The following is a 15,583-nucleotide window of genomic DNA, read 5'->3' on the forward strand; positions in this document are numbered from 1 at the left end:
GACCAGTTTGTAGAAGGGCATGTGATTTGGAGACTTCTTGTACTCTCCTTCTGAGATAACAGACATGGCTGCAGCTGTATCAGTGATGAAACTAATTTGTGAATCACTGACTTTCATTTTTACTGTGGGTGCTTGAATTATATCTTTAGACCTATTACTCTCATCTTCCATGTACTTTTTTTCTTGCTCTCTGACTGAATACAACTCTTGACCTTCCTGCTCAATAACATCAACTTCTGTTTCCATCTCCAGCAATGTGCATTTGGAGGCCCCCAAACTCCTGCGCTAGCTTTAGATCGACCACAACCTTGACCTGGTGCATGGCTGTGACTTGGTGCTTTACCATGACCTGGAACATTACTCTTTCCTCTACTCCTGTATGCCATCTGGATGTGACCAACCTTCCCACAGGCATGGCACTTTGACCGGAAATGGGGCTGTTAAATGGTTGGTGGCTACCATACTAATGGTAACATCTAAATTTCTGACTCTGAGACTGTGAACTTGGCTGCCATGACCTGGAACCCACAGAAATCCAGTGGACCTCCCGTGCCGGCTCAGGAAAAGAACCCTCTTGCAATTTGCAACTATCTCTTTCTGCCATTTCCAGGGCTGTGGCCTCATTCGCAGGCCTCCTTCCACATCAGCCTATTGCCTTTGCTCAAGAGATTGGGTTTTAAAACTGGATTTTATTGTTCTTATGGCCTCTTACAAAGGTGTCTCGAGCATTGGTTTTAAGTTCGCGCCGTACTCACAGTAACAAGGGACTTTAAGTCGAGAATGTAATCTGCGACAGTCTCACTTGGCAACTGCCTCCTTTGATGGAATGCAACTCATAGAGCAGTTTAATTCTTAGTCGTTTCATAATACGAGTCCAGAATCTCATTAATTTTATAGTAGTCACTAGTACATGGGTTTCACAGGCAACACTGGTTAGACATCACCTCAAAAGCATTGAGCCCCATCATGGCGAGGCAAACATTTACTTTACTCTGTTTTATTCGCTTTCAGCTAAATCTGTAACCCTCGTTTATAATTACACTAGTCCTCTTTGTTAGGGTTGAATTCCTCCATTGTCTCCAGATATGTCTTCAGTGCTGTTTTTTCAATTACGGTACATGCTGACTCACTGTGTGCCTGGACACAATATGCACACACGGGGCAATCTTTCAAATCGCTCAAACCTTCTCAAAATCAACGTTAGGAGTTTCAAAAAGTATGTCACAACATTCTTCAGTTCTTAACTTCTTGAATGAAATGTTAAAAAAAATTCTATTCTATCCTCATCGCCATTTTTCTGTTGTGTACTGCATTAAGATTAGCACATGCTCAACCGCAGGGCAGCCATTATTGAACTAACTTTATTTACCCCTCCCCAACAGAGAATGCAGCAGAGAGGGCAATAGAACAAAATGCTCAGATCTTGCAATATACTACACCTACACTATATAGAGCGAGTGTCAAAAGAGAGTCTGGAAGCTGGTCCTGGTTTGGCCACTAACCCAGAGATTGTGAGTTCAGATCCCATCAAGGCAAGTTCTAAAACTAAATCCATTTGGCACCAGAAAAAGCTTTAACAGTTGGTTGCTTTTTTTTCCATTCAAGTAAACCCTACAATTTTGCTTAAATGGAAGAGAAAAAGTAAGAGAAAGGCATCCATTGCCTGAATGCTGATTCTGATTGTGATCTCTTAGGCACTGTCCGCGAGTCATTTCTCTCACCCTCCTCTCATGCCTTTCTGCAGGAGCGTTACGAAGCTGTGGTACAGCGGTCGACCAAGAAAACCTGGGCCGAGATCCGTCAGCAGAGGTGGTCATGGACAGGAGCCCTCCCCCATACCCTGAGTGCGCACAAAGAGAGTGAGTCCATTTAATGGAAATACCCACTGGTATTGCATGGTTAGCTCATGATATATTTCTGTGTGAGTGTGTGTTTTTCTTCTGTACCCAATGCCATATCATGCAATAGTGCAGCTATGTTCCCTGTGACTACATCTACTGTTTAATGTTTAATGGAGCCTTTCAACACTTGTCATGATGCTTTACTGAAGCAGCAGGGAGGGAGAGTGGGGGGGGTGATTGCAAACACAGTCAGTTTGTAAGAGGCTTCTGCAGGTGGAGAGAGGCTTTGTTGAGATGAGGACGCTTAGAGACGGAGTTTGAAGGACAAGGTGGCTAAAAATTTGGCCACTGATGCAGACAGTAGTGTCATTCCATCCAGCACCTGCATGTTGGTTATAACACAGGCTCAATGTAGGGTTAAGCTCCCTCTTACTTTGCCTCCATGCTCTGCCTTAACCCAAGAATTGGAAGTTACCCATTGTAACTCTCTCTCATGGCTGACAGAATGGGTGAGACTCTTTATTCCTTTGGTCTGTGTTGAGTTCCAACCTAGTCTGCAAAAATAGGAAAGCAGGACTGCCCATCCATTAGTCCACCTACCTGCCTGTGTGTCACCTAGCACCTCCAAGACATTTTTATAATAATATCAGGATGAATTTCAGCTTCATAGTTTACTTTACATGGAGATGTCCAAATGTTTTTAAACCCCCTCCTCCTTCCGCCCATCCAATAAGGTGAGTGATCCAGATAGTCTTATGTCCTTACTCTTAGATGGGATTATTAAAATCTGCTCTGTAGGGACTGAGATTGATTGTATTGAAAGCTCAGTGGCAATGAAGGAGCAGCAGAGCCCAGCTCCCATGTTTTACAAACAGCAGAAGGTTAATGAGAGGTTTTGACAAAATAAACTGCTAACGAAGATGTTTATTCTCAGCATATGGTTAATAGTGTCAACACTACATTTATTGCCCATCCCTAGTTGCTCTGAAAAGATGATGAAGGGCCTTCCCTTGAACTGCTGCAGTTGATTATGTTGATGGTGCTTCCACACTGATTGTTAGGGAGCTCCAGGACATTGTGCGACTTGTGTGAGGTTTGGATGTTCCTATGGACAATGCTGCTCTTGCCCCTCTCAGTAAGCTTGCTGAGTTTCTACCATTGTTAGAGGAAATGGCTATTTCCTGCCTTTTGTGAAGAGGACAAATCTAGGCCATTTTCTACGTCATTGGGTAGATAGTACTGTCATAGCTATACTGACAGCTCGCTTAGGGGAGAAGCTACCTCTGCTGCACAGGTCTTCAATACCATTGCTGGTATGCTGTCAGGGCCCATGGGCTTGACTGTGTCCAGTCTGGTCGGCAGCTTCTTAATGCCTTAATGTGATCTGAGTTGGCTAGGAATGGGTGACGATAGGAATCGCAGACAGAAACCAAGTAGGAGCATTTGCTCAACAAGTATGGCTGAACACACTTCAAACACTTTAACCAGTCAGGACGTTCATTGACCCCTCCTGTTGTTTCCTAACGCTCCAGCATCTTTTGTGACCAAAGTTTGTAGGGCATAAAATCTTTATGCTATTCTGTTGGATTATGGAACTGGTAAACTCTATCTGTTACATGCTTTATTTGATGTTTAGTATGCAGGTAGTCGTGTCATTGTAAGGTATGCTTGGTGCTGTTCCTGGCACAGCCCTCAACATCTACATTGAACCACTTTTAGTTTTCTGGTTTGATGGTACTGGAGGAGTGGGTGATAGGTCAGGCCACATTATAACAGATTATAGTGATAAACAATTCTGCTGACTATGGTGGCCTACAGCATTTCCTGAAGGCCTGCTCTTGGGCTACTAGAACTGTTGTTGGTTTGTCCCACTTGGCATGGCAGTGGCACTATGCTATGCAATGGAGGTTGAACACACTCTGGAGATTTTCATTGAATATTTTTAAGGCAGAGGTAGACAGATTTTTGAATAACAAGTGAGTAAAAGGGTATTGGAGGTAGGCAGAATGTGGAGTTGAGGCCACAATCAGATCAGCCATGATCTTATCGAATGGCAGAGCAGGCTGGAGGGGTTGAATGGTCTAATTCGTATTCGTATGGCTCCTAATTCGTATGCTCGTAGATGAGACTTTGTCCTATGTGATAGGCTGGATGGCTGTAAATTTTAGTTGTTGAAAGTTTCTTCCAAATCAGCAGAAACCCTTAAAAAGTGGTGGTTCTGTTAATCTTCCTTTTACAGATTTCAAAAGGGAAAGTTTAGCTTGACCAACCTCACTGAATTCTTTGTAGAGAGTGGACAATGATAATGCAGTCGATGTAATTATCTCGGTTTCCAAAATGCCTTTGATAAGGTGCCCAATAATTGACTAATAAATAAGATCAGTGAACACTAATTAAGGAGACAAGTAGCAAAGTAGATGGCTAGCTGGCTTGTGGACAGAAAGCAGAGCCTAGGGGTGAAGGATTCAGAGTGGCAGAAGGTGGGATGTGGGAGTGCTACAAAGATCAGTGCAAGGACCACTGCTGTTCACAATTTATATCAACAATTTTGACTCTGGAATCAAAAACGCAATTTCTAAATTTGCAGATAACACCAAAATGGGTTGACAGAGGGGAATAGTCAACACTGACGAGACCTGCAACAAATGCCATGGAAAATGAATTTCAATTTCAACATAAATAAGAGTAAGATATTACATTTTGGTAAGAAATATGGAATTTGAATATTCCTTGGAAGATAAGAATCTATATTGCGTTGAGGAGCAAGGGGATCTGGGAGTACAATCACAAAACACAAAGTAGTAACAATGGTGAATAAAGTATAAAAAATGAAAGAAAGCTCTCGGGTTTATCTCGAGATGGATAGAATTGAAAAGTAAAGAGGTTATCCTAAACTTGCATTGATCCTTGGTTAGCTCACACTTGGAGCACTGTGTACAGCTTTGATCACCATATTATAAAAAGGATATAGAAGCATGGGAGAGGGTACGTAAAGGATTTACAAGGATGATAGCAGAAATGCAAGTTTATACTTCTCAGGAAAGGGTGATCAGGCTGGAGCTCTTTCCTCTTGAAAAAAGAAAGCTAGAGGGTGACCTAATAGAGACCTTTAAAATGATGAAAGGTGTTGATAGAGTGGATACAGAGAGAATGTTTCCTCTTGCGGGGAGGTGTATAACTAGAGGCCATCAATATAAGACGGTCACCAAGAAAGTGGTGAGAATGTGGAACTCACTATGACATGGAGTGGTTGATGAGACTAGCACAGGCACATTTAAGGGGAGGTTACCATAGATTGAGGCATATAAGTCAACGCCACATATGAGACAACCCAATATTTTTTGCGCCAAAAATGATGTTTAGGCCTGTACTCAGTGCATAAGTTGGCCCCCCTTTTCGGCTAAGACATGTTATATACATTAGGAGTCAACCTCAATTTTTCACCTCAGAAATGCATGTTTCACTCACCTTATAAGTCGGTGCATGGAATCAAGTAGACCATACAAGCTGTGTTACCTAGAAGATGCAGGGGAGTTTAAGACATATCCACACAGAGCAGACCGTACATGGCGAACAATGAACTGAAATGGGTCCTCCAGCTAAAAAGAATTAAGTACAAAGTCGCTTTCAAGCTAAAAGTCATAACATTTGTTGGCTAGTCAAATAACCGTGCTACAGCGAGGGAATTCAGTGTTAGTGAAAAACTGGTGCGAGAATGGAAGAAGGAGGAATTCTTGCTGAAGAAGATGCCCAAGACCAGTCACTGGCCTGATCTTGAGAAGCATCTATTAGAATAGGCCTTTGAAAATTGTCAAAATGGTTACATCATCACCAGAAATACAATGCCCACATACACACTTAAGTGGGTCAAATCAAACCGAATCCAGCAAAGATTTTAAAGCAACAGTTAATTGGTGTAGCTGCTTTATGGAACGTAAATGTCTAGTGTTGCAGCAGAAGACCAAGATCGCTCAGAGACTACCAAATGACCTTAATGCCATAGTTACCAGTTTCCAACGATTCATTATTAGATGGCGGCAAAAAGATGTGTGCCCATTAAGTCTCATCGGCAGCATGAATGATACGCCCATGAATTTTGATCTGCCCAGCAGCCAAACTGTGGTGTGGAAAGGCTTGACAGTTCTGGTGAAAATTAAAGGGTGTAAGAAGGCAAAATTCACGGTGGTACTAGGCTGCATGGCCGACAAAATGAAATTAAAGCCTATAGCAATTTTCAAATGTCAAACCGTGCCGAAAATCAAATTCCCTGCAGGAGTTTTTGTGCATATCCATGACGACGGTTGAGTGAATGAGGAAGGAGTGAAGTTATGGATTGATAATGTGGAATAGGCGTCCTGGTGGCCCAAGTAAAGAACACAGCTTATTAGTGTGGGATATGTTCAGAGTCCATTTAATGATGAGATCAAGAGGTGCCTGTGAATAACTAACACTCACATTGCAGTTATACCAGGGGGTTGAACATCTATAGTTCAACGTCTGGACATGTGTCTCAACAAGCCATTCAAGGCTCATGTTTGTGTCTTTTCCACATTTCAAAATGGAAACCACCCACACAGGCGGTTCACTTTTTATACTTGGGTTGACCCCGTTTTTGGAGGGATTTCTTGAAACTTCAAGGCTCAACCTATACATTGCGATCTATTGTATGTAAGCATACAAGACAGATGGGAGTAGAAGGCTATGCTGATGGAATTAATGAGGAAAGATGGGAGGAGTGTCGAGAAGAGCATAAGTGTCGCATAGACCGGCCAACTGTTTGTTCCAGCGATTGGCTGATCAAAGTAAGCAACCTGTTCCTTTGGTTGTGTTTGTAATAGGCAAAATACAGACCATACTCAACCAGCCCACACTTGCAAAACCTGAAATAAATCATCTACTGGGATCCCACACTTGCTGAACAATCCTGAGTGTGCCAATAGCTACACTAACAACCAATTTAAGATAATCAGTTAAGCTCGTAACGTGGGTCATTTACACTTGCTAGAAGCGACATATGTTCATACGCAGGGACCTGTTCTCTGCAAACAATAGAAATATGTTCAAGCCTTGCGACTTTTTTGAATTACCTGGGAGCTTGAATAACCTATGGTTCCCTGTTGCTTTCATCATGGCAACACCTTGGCCAATCAGAGTTGACTTGCTAACCAATCAGCACCCTTTTCTCCTGTGGTATAAATTGCACTGATGTTTTGAAATTTGGCATTCTTGCATTTGTCCTGATGAATGCAAGACGAAAAGCTTCGGCAACATGTGTCTCTTTTCAGAAGTATTCAAATTCCTCAATTTATAAAGTCCAGGACCTTGTATGTTTTATCAACAGCCTTCTCAACTACCAAAGATACTACTGCCAAAAATTTGTAGATGTGAATATGCCCCTGGTCTCTCTGCTCCTGCATCCTCTATAAAATTGTGCCATTGAGTTTATATTGTCTACCCACCACAGTATGTTGGTGTATTCCCTTCAATCCTTGAAGAACTGGGCCCTTTTTATCCCAGGTCTAGGATGTCCAGGTACAGCTAACCTGTCATGAATTTGGGGTCCCTTTGCCCAGGTGTGCCCTCTGCTGCCATTGATGTCCCCAAAGCTGGTTTGTTGTTGTTCCATTTTGAATTTGTTTTGACCACAATGGGTGTAGATTCTCTGCAGCTTTTCCTTTGCCTCCCTCATTGTCTTTAGGACAACACATGGTGGTACAGCCACGTTCAAATGCTGTCACCGTGGAATCTCAGACTCCTTAGCTGTATCTCCACCATGTACAACAGTTTAAGTGCAAATCCAAAAGTCCACAACTTGTGTGAGAAGCCATGAAACTGCTGTTCAGCCATACTGGGCAAGAGAAGATGTAACAAAGAAGTTTGAATTTATGAATGGAACACCTGGAGAAAGATTGTTTAAAACTTGGGACACATTTGGATGGTAAAGTGGAAGTCAAATGAACTGGTCCAGATGGGCTCCTCTCTTGGGCAGTGACTATGGTGCTGCTCTCAGGCACCTCTTGGTGGTTGGTTATAGCATGACATTGGTTAGGGGGGTGAGGCAGTTACCCTGGCTGTCCTCTTAGCCAGGGTAATGCTGGAGTAGGTTGGTTGAGGAGGGGAAGGGAGGGACAGAAAAAAGAATAGCATCCAATGTGAGTGAAACCAATGGTATAACTCTGTACGTACTCAGTGATGTAATGTATCAATGCTGGATTTGATGAAGCACTTGCTCCATTGAATGATGCCTGTATGGATAATCCAGTGTAGCCTTTGTGCCTCACTGGAGAAACTGTGCCCAAGGAGGGTTGAAAGTTCCTGAGCAGACTGATCATCACCCTCATGGGTAACCACCCCTTCCCCCCACAAGGAGAAGTGTCAGCTTTGGTGCTCCTCAATTGTGGATAATATTGCAATCCCACTAGAAATGTTGACAAGTGGCATCACCAGGATTGGAAACTGTTCCTCAATGTTCCCAGATTGGAGTGGGAGGGGAGAGTTGAGAAAAATACCTTGCATACACTGACACTTTTTCAATATATAAAAAAAGAGCTTGCATTTATTAAGGCCGTTCACATCCTCAGGATGTCCCAAATGCTTTATATTGAATGAATTGATAAGACATACAGGGCTTTGCTTTAAAGTCCCACAAAGTGGTTTCTCACGATTAAACAGTTAATTATACAGACAAACTCTGCCGCTTATTTAATTTAAATCTTATTCCCTTCTAAGCCAATATAGAGAGTGCTGTTTTATTGACACATCCAGTATTGCAGCTTTTCCTCACTCTGCACTGCAGTATCAGCCTAGTTATTGTGCTCAAGTCTCTGTAGGCTATAGTCTGAACAGTATTTTATACATTAGACTTTACTAAATTCTGCACCTTGAACACCAAAGTGCGTCTCTGTGACATCTACTGCAAATAAGAATGAGATCTTTCCCCCTGTAACAGTTGCTACCAGTCAAGCTGAATAAGCTTGGTCATAATGTTATAGATACGACAAATTTACAAGCTGGAAATGTAATAATTTTACAGTGAATCACTTTGTTATAATCCTCTGAACAAAAATATTTCTATTTCTCACTTGTGCAAATAAAAGAGGAAGAAACTTCAGTCTCAGAGGCTGAGGACACTGCCCAGTGCGGGACTGAACCATTTGAGGAAACATCTCTACACATCTGCACTATCCCCAGTATGTATTGAATTAGAAGCGGGGAGCCTGTATTTGGCCTCAGTGCCCCAAGATTAGAATGAGGATGGGTGATCCCATTGTCTATCATTGCAGTTCCTGATGGGAGTCCATGCGTTTAGACCTGAGGTAGTGACGGGACCAAGGTGGACTTGATTAAGTCATTTGATTAAGTAAACCATCGACTCTCCTGGTCTAAAATCCCATATGAAGAATGGGAAGAAGCTCTCTGCCTGGAAATATACCCGGCAAAAGTGAGTGCCTTCAGGGGAGGGGAAGGAGAGACTGCACGGTAATGCTGCTCACTCAGAGGGATACAGGGATTGTCTGGCTGTCTGATGCCCCTTTAATTGCAACAGTGACCAGTAAAAATATCCTTGTATTGAGAACTACAAATGGGTGATTCACTATAAAAATTTGCAATGGGCGGAATTTTCCGTGCCCGCTGACGATGGGCGTCATGGTGGGCGTGAGCGGACAATGTGGCAGCAAGGCCAAAAATCGGCTTCACAACGTCGTGAAACCAGTTTGCAATCATCCGCTCTGTCTGTCTTTCACACTGTCGCATGTTGGGAACTTCATTGTAATACGTCTGCATCTCATTATAAGCCCAGCTCACCAGAATCATCCCTCCACGTCAATTTTACTGCCCACATCGGCAGGAAAAGACGCCGATGCAGAACACATCTTGACAAGTGTGATGTGCAGAAGTTGGGACTTACCGTCATAGCCTTGCTCACCTCATGGACGTCCAAGTAGCAGAAGATGCTGGAGCCCAACAGCAACGGGACCCTGGAGGAATGTGCATTGCATGCTGGGTGGATTCTCATGGACATGGCTCCGCCGTGAAGCCGCCCATGGAAGGTGGAAATAACCATTGAGGGTCTGCTTCGCAACATCAGTGTCTCGGCCATGGTCTGCTACAGATGATCGTCAAGGGGGTGGAGACGAAGGTGTACGTTTGACTGGGACGGGAATGTGTACCTGGGGTTGGTGGAGGAGTTGAGGTTGGGATCGGGGGAATGAAGGAGGCAGGGGTGGGGAGGTGAGGTGAGGTTGGTGGGGGAGAGCAAAGGTGTCGGGGGGATTAGGTTGGGAGGGGGCGAAACCAAGGTATCGGGGGGTGGGGGGGTGTGGTTAGGTTGTGAGGTGGGAGGGTGTTACAGGAGAGAACATGGCAACTGGGGAGGAAGGTGTAAGGGAAGGGAGTTTGGTGGGGTGGGGGGGGCAGGACTTTGTTGGGGGTGGAAGGAGGGCGGAGGGCATCAGGGGGCAGGAAGGAGTCGGGGGAGGGTGGGGGAAGGAGTCCGGGGGTGGGGGGATGAAAGAGTAAGGAGGGGGATGTCCAGGTCAACATGCAAGGGAGGTCGGTGGAGTCAATGACTGCCTCCTAGGGAGCGAAATGAGGGTGGGCGCAGTAGGAGGGAATGGAGAGAATGAGAGAGGGCAGAGTGAGCCGGTAGGGTGGGAGGGTGAGTGTGTTATGGTAGCGGTAGAAGGGACGGCGAGTGGGGTTGGTGGGGACCTGGAGGCAGACATGGACCCTGAGGGTGGGAAGGAGGAGTTCGGGGAGGTCAATGGGGATGGGATTTTCGGGAAGGTAGGGAATGTGCACATTCACCTGGACATCCCTAAAAGAAAAGGGTTCTGGCTGGTAGGTGACGGTGGGGAGGTGTAAGGTGATGCCCGGGGGTTCGACAGTGATAGGTGAAAGGACATGGGTGACTGGGAGAGGGGAAAGGATGGGGCGGCTGAAGACAAATGTTACACGCACCATGTTTCTAAACCCGAAAGTGAAAAGAGACTCCTGGGGCGCAGGAACAGGTGCAGCATGGGAGTGTGATCAGTGGGTGGGCGACAATGCAGGTCAGCTCAGGTGGACAACTGAAGTGAACCCCAGCAGGCAGCACTGAAAATGCTCGGGACATTGAGATGAGTGTGGTGGAGAAAGGATCTGTATGCCTGGGAGAGTGTTTGCATGAGGCTCCGAAAGGCCCTCCCACGCCCGCGCGCCACACACACACACACACACGCACACACACACGCACACAATCACACACACACACACACTCACACTCTCACACACACTCACACTTCTCCCTCCAGAATCACTCGTGGGTCGGCTGCATGCAGCTGAACAGCTAGTGGTGGGGATGCATTGGGAGGAATCGCGAAGCCTGTCAATTAAGCTGACATTATTCAGGGAAAGTGAATACATTTTCAGATTATAAAGTGACAAAATGTGTTCACCCGTGTAACCACTTGTGATCAGAATTTCGTAATTTTCTAAGCCTAACACTTCTAGGTGCTACCCTGACATCCGCAGCAATGGGTGAGACAGCCTGTGAAATGATTGGCACTATTGTCTCTGATGACTTCGGCGTGGGTCCTCTGGAGAGCTAAGGTCTGGGGGGGCCCCGGCCTGCTTTGGCTGCCCTCCTGCAGACCAGCTGCTCCCTCTGAGGTGACAGAGGACAAGGTTGAGAGGGCCACAGGGAAAAGGGACTTGGAGGGAGAGGACAACTTCTGAGATTCCTGACTAGATGACCTGGGGTGTCCAGCTGCCATCCCTCTTCCCTTCAGGTACCCAAGGGCCCCAGCGTGATTCCTTGAGGGGAAGGAGCACCTGGAGGGACATCGAGGTGCCCCGTTTCCCTCTCGCGTTGCCACTGCAAGAAGTCACTCATGGCTGCCGCATTGGAGTGCAGTTCTGTGTGCATCCCTGCGTTCTGCTGGACCAGGATCTCTATGGTGTCCGCCATCCATTCCATAGAGACGTCCTTACACATGTAGGCACGACTTCATCAGAGAGCAGGCAGACACACTCCTCCGACGCACGTGCCGCTCTGTTGAGGGCTTCCAACCGCTCTGCGTGATGTTCCCCTGCCTTCTGCTGACTCTCCACGATGAGTTGGAAAACCGAATCCAGAGGCTCATTATCTGACTCGGACCTCACAGATGCCTGTTGCCCAGCGGTCCTCCGAGTGCTGGGGAGCTCAGCTGAACCTGCGTCCTCCTGCTGTGGACACACATCCGTGCGGTGACCACCAGATTGTGAACCTGAGCCTGCTCTAGATCTAGCCTCACCGAGGTGTGTATCTCTGCGCTGTTGGAGAGTGTGCGTAAGCGCTGTGATGGGTCTTCCAGGCTGCTTATTTCTAGCTCTTCAATGGAAGAGGTGTCCTCTTAGCTGGAGGTGAGGACCTGGATGCAGCTGAGGGACTGGCTGGCTGAGGGTGTCGGTCGCTTGGCAGAGCTCCCTATGAACCAAAGTAGAGATAATGAGGGCATGGCAGCAGAGTCAAAAGCAGGTGAGAGAGCACTCACAGTTGTGTTGAGAGAGGGATGATGTGGTGCACGATCCTCACGTGGTGTTCACTGCCAACTTCACCATCGCTGCAGGCACGGTCCACGTCCTCACCAGTCAGCATGGTGGCACGCTCCTCAAAGTAAGTGAGGGGCCTAAAGTGGGCCACTCCACCCCTGGCAGTGCTGTCTGGGACCTCTCCATTCTGCTGATGTGAGCAGGCTTCTTCTGTATGAAAACAGATGGAGAGAGTGTGAGCAGGATACATGGCACTGTGTGGAATGTTTGTGTGGTGAGCGGAGCCATGGACAGGATGAGGACGCGAGCTCCAGAGGATATGAGCCTGATGGGGATGTGAGGTTGTGTGTGAGAGTTAGTGATGTTGCCCTTTGAGGTGTGAGGTCCCTGTGGATGTGTGATGGGTTTGTGAGTGTGAGAGTTGAGAGTGATGAGAAGAGTGACTTACCCTGGTGGAACGGGGAAGACCATTCATCCTCTTGCGGCACTGGGTGGCTGTCCTCTTTTGCATGACATTGGCACTGACCATGGCTGCCACCACATCCCATACTGTATTTGTCACCTTACTTGCTGGTTTTCACCCAAAGCAGGGGTAGAGGACATCATGGTGGGCCTCCACGGCATCCAAAATACGGTCCAGGGACGCCTCATTGAATTGGGGGGGGCTACAGTCGTCTTGCCTTTTGAGGCCATGTCTTCTGTGTAGCAGTGCTGGGCTGGAAGCACTGAGAGGTGCGCATATGACTGCACTTTAAATATGGCGCCTGGCATGAGGAAACAGTGAGGTGATAGCATGGTGGGCAAATCAGAGGCTGCCCACCAGCGAAACAGTGTGTTTCCTGGGAATGCATGATAAATGAGGTGGGATTGGGACGATACAGTGTGAAAAGCCACCATTGTGGCTTTTTCCCACTTTTTCCTGCCTGCTACCGCACTTGGGGCAGAATTGTCCCAGAATTGCACTGTGATTATTGTACACAAAGTAACCTTGCAAAATTGAAACTGTGGGGCGTGAGCAGGAGGTGGGAGCTGGGGCTTCTGCAGAGAAAACCATTGGGCCAGACAGTTCAAACAGCTTCATTCTAGATGGTAACGTTCTAAAATTCTACCGTGCTGTAACACAGTTTATTCAATGAACATTGCACTGAAACCAGTACAAGCCAATATTGTGACACACTCCTTATTTTTTACTCATCATTCATCATACTTATTGCTTGCTTAACTACTGTTGGTAACAGACCCATGACCTCCAATTTACCTTTGGGTGATGCACTTTTATCCAAACCTAGTATCAGCAGAGTGTTGGAAAGGACACCAAGATGATATATTAGCAAGAGGGCTTGGCAGTCAAGGTGGTGGAATTGTGTCATTTTACAGTAAGTGACCTTTTGCAGACATATGGAGGACTGCACTTCATAGCAAGACTTAGCTGTTTAGTATCACCAACAAAGATGGAGAGGGAAAAGGGTTCACCTATGACTGTTCAGTGAAAGCACCATGCCACTGTGAAGTTCATCAACTCTGGCATGTATCTCAGGGTAATTGAATGCGAGTTGGCACACGCTCTTAAAATTAAAGCGAGTTCAGGAGCCAAATCAGGATCACGCTTCTTCACACAAAGGGCAGTGGAAATCTGGAACTCTCTTCTCCCAAAAGGCTGTCAATGCTGGGGTTCAATTGGAATTTTCAAGGCTGAGATTGATAAATGGATAAGAAGATTGAAGAATATGGGTAAAGACACATAAATGAAGATGGGATACAGATGAGCCATAACCTAATTTAAAAAAGAGAAAGACTTGCATTTACATAGCACCTTTTAAGACCTCACGACACGCCAAAGTGTTTTACAGCCAAGTAAGCACTTTAAAAGCATTTGCCCTACTGCTGCTCCTATTCCAATTTCCGATAGTGCAGCCATGCCATATTAGGAGTATTATTTAGGCATCCTACAGTCAGAAGGATGTTGATATATTGGGGTGTGTTTAGAGTATTGTACAAAATGTTGGCATTGAAGGAGATGATTAGTCCTAGCCTTTCAGCTGTGCCAACAGCAGTAGAGAAGAACTGATGGGATGATTCTCGGGTGGGCCTTGGAGTTCATGAGGAGAGACTCGCACTGAACAGTAGAGGTTGAGAGAGGAAATGACTCAGGTGTTTAATATATGGATAGCCAGAGATGACTTGACGTAAATTGTGTGCGGGACTGAGGTTATATTCTCAGAGCTAGAGGAATAAGTGAGACGAAAGGCTGAAGGGACGTTTTATACACAGTGCTGGCTGGTCTAGAAAAAGCAGTGGATGCTGTCAATTGATTCCTGCTAAATCACAGGTAAATCTGGCTAAGAGTCAAGTTACGGTGTTGGCAATGATTGGGATGATGAGACAAAACAGTAATCGTGGGGTGATGGTTGGTTGTAGAATGTTGTCTCTGGAGGGCAACACTTTGATCGTGGCAATGCTGGGATGAAATATTCTTGAGTTTTGTCTGATTTGATTAAGATGTTAGGGAGTGTTTTTTTTTACAAGTTTTGTTCTTGGGAGATTGAAAAGTTGTTGGTGTACATACTTTGAGGAAGGACTGGGTTTGGTGGGGCCAAATGGTTGTCTTATTCTGCGATTGCAGATATATCCTTTAAATGAATGATACCATCTTCAAATCCTTCCATTCCAACATTCATATTGCCCCCCTCCTCCTACCCCCATCATCCATCACCAACCCACCACCCCCCCTCCCCCCACCCCACCCAGCACCAGGTGAAGTCTGTCCCAAAGATGCTCATTTGAGGAAGACTTGATGGTATTTATTTCTCTCTCTCTCCTGTCTGTCTCTCCATTCTCTTCCAGGGTCAGAGGGGTGCTCTATCTCGGCTGTCAATCTGCCCAAACATGTGGATTCCATCTTAAACAAAAGACTCTCCAAGTCCTCAGCCACACTCTGGAATTCCCCCAGCAGAAGTATGGAATCTTTCATTGTCCCCTTTTTCCCCCCCGTTAGACTCCAAGGCGCCTTCTCCAGGGCTGTTAACTTTCCGACTATTCGGATTTGGAACAGTCGTTGAAACTCCCGACTTACAAAAATAATAATAGTACACAGGATGTTGCAATTTAAAGGGGCAGTGTTCCATGGTCTTTGGTGTTTTATAGCACCTAGCCTGCTTAAAAAATGTTATAAACCAACATTGTCCCTTTTAAGGAATGTTATACTGAGTGTGTTTGCCAGAATCTCATGC

At 45.8% G+C, this 15,583-nt stretch overlaps 1 protein-coding gene across 4 annotated transcripts in view; it reads left to right on the forward strand.

The window, feature by feature from the left end:
• The window catches only part of map7d1a (MAP7 domain containing 1a), a 245,899-nt gene that overhangs the window by 186,313 nt on the left and 44,003 nt on the right, over positions 1 to 15,583 (forward strand). For 2 of the 4 annotated variants that reach the window (XM_078566934.1, XM_078566935.1), the window contains exons 5-6: positions 1,745 to 1,859; positions 15,198 to 15,308. In XM_078566934.1, the coding sequence (XP_078423060.1) occupies positions 1,745 to 1,859; positions 15,198 to 15,308 (226 nt within the window). The remainder of the gene's footprint in view (positions 1 to 1,744; positions 1,860 to 15,197; positions 15,309 to 15,583) is intronic. The other 2 variants (XM_078566936.1, XM_078566937.1) reach the window with 1 other exon arrangement.

Source organism: Cetorhinus maximus, chromosome 21 (assembly GCF_964194155.1).
Source record: "Cetorhinus maximus chromosome 21, sCetMax3.hap1.1, whole genome shotgun sequence".
Taxonomy (NCBI): Eukaryota; Metazoa; Chordata; class Chondrichthyes; order Lamniformes; family Cetorhinidae; genus Cetorhinus; species Cetorhinus maximus.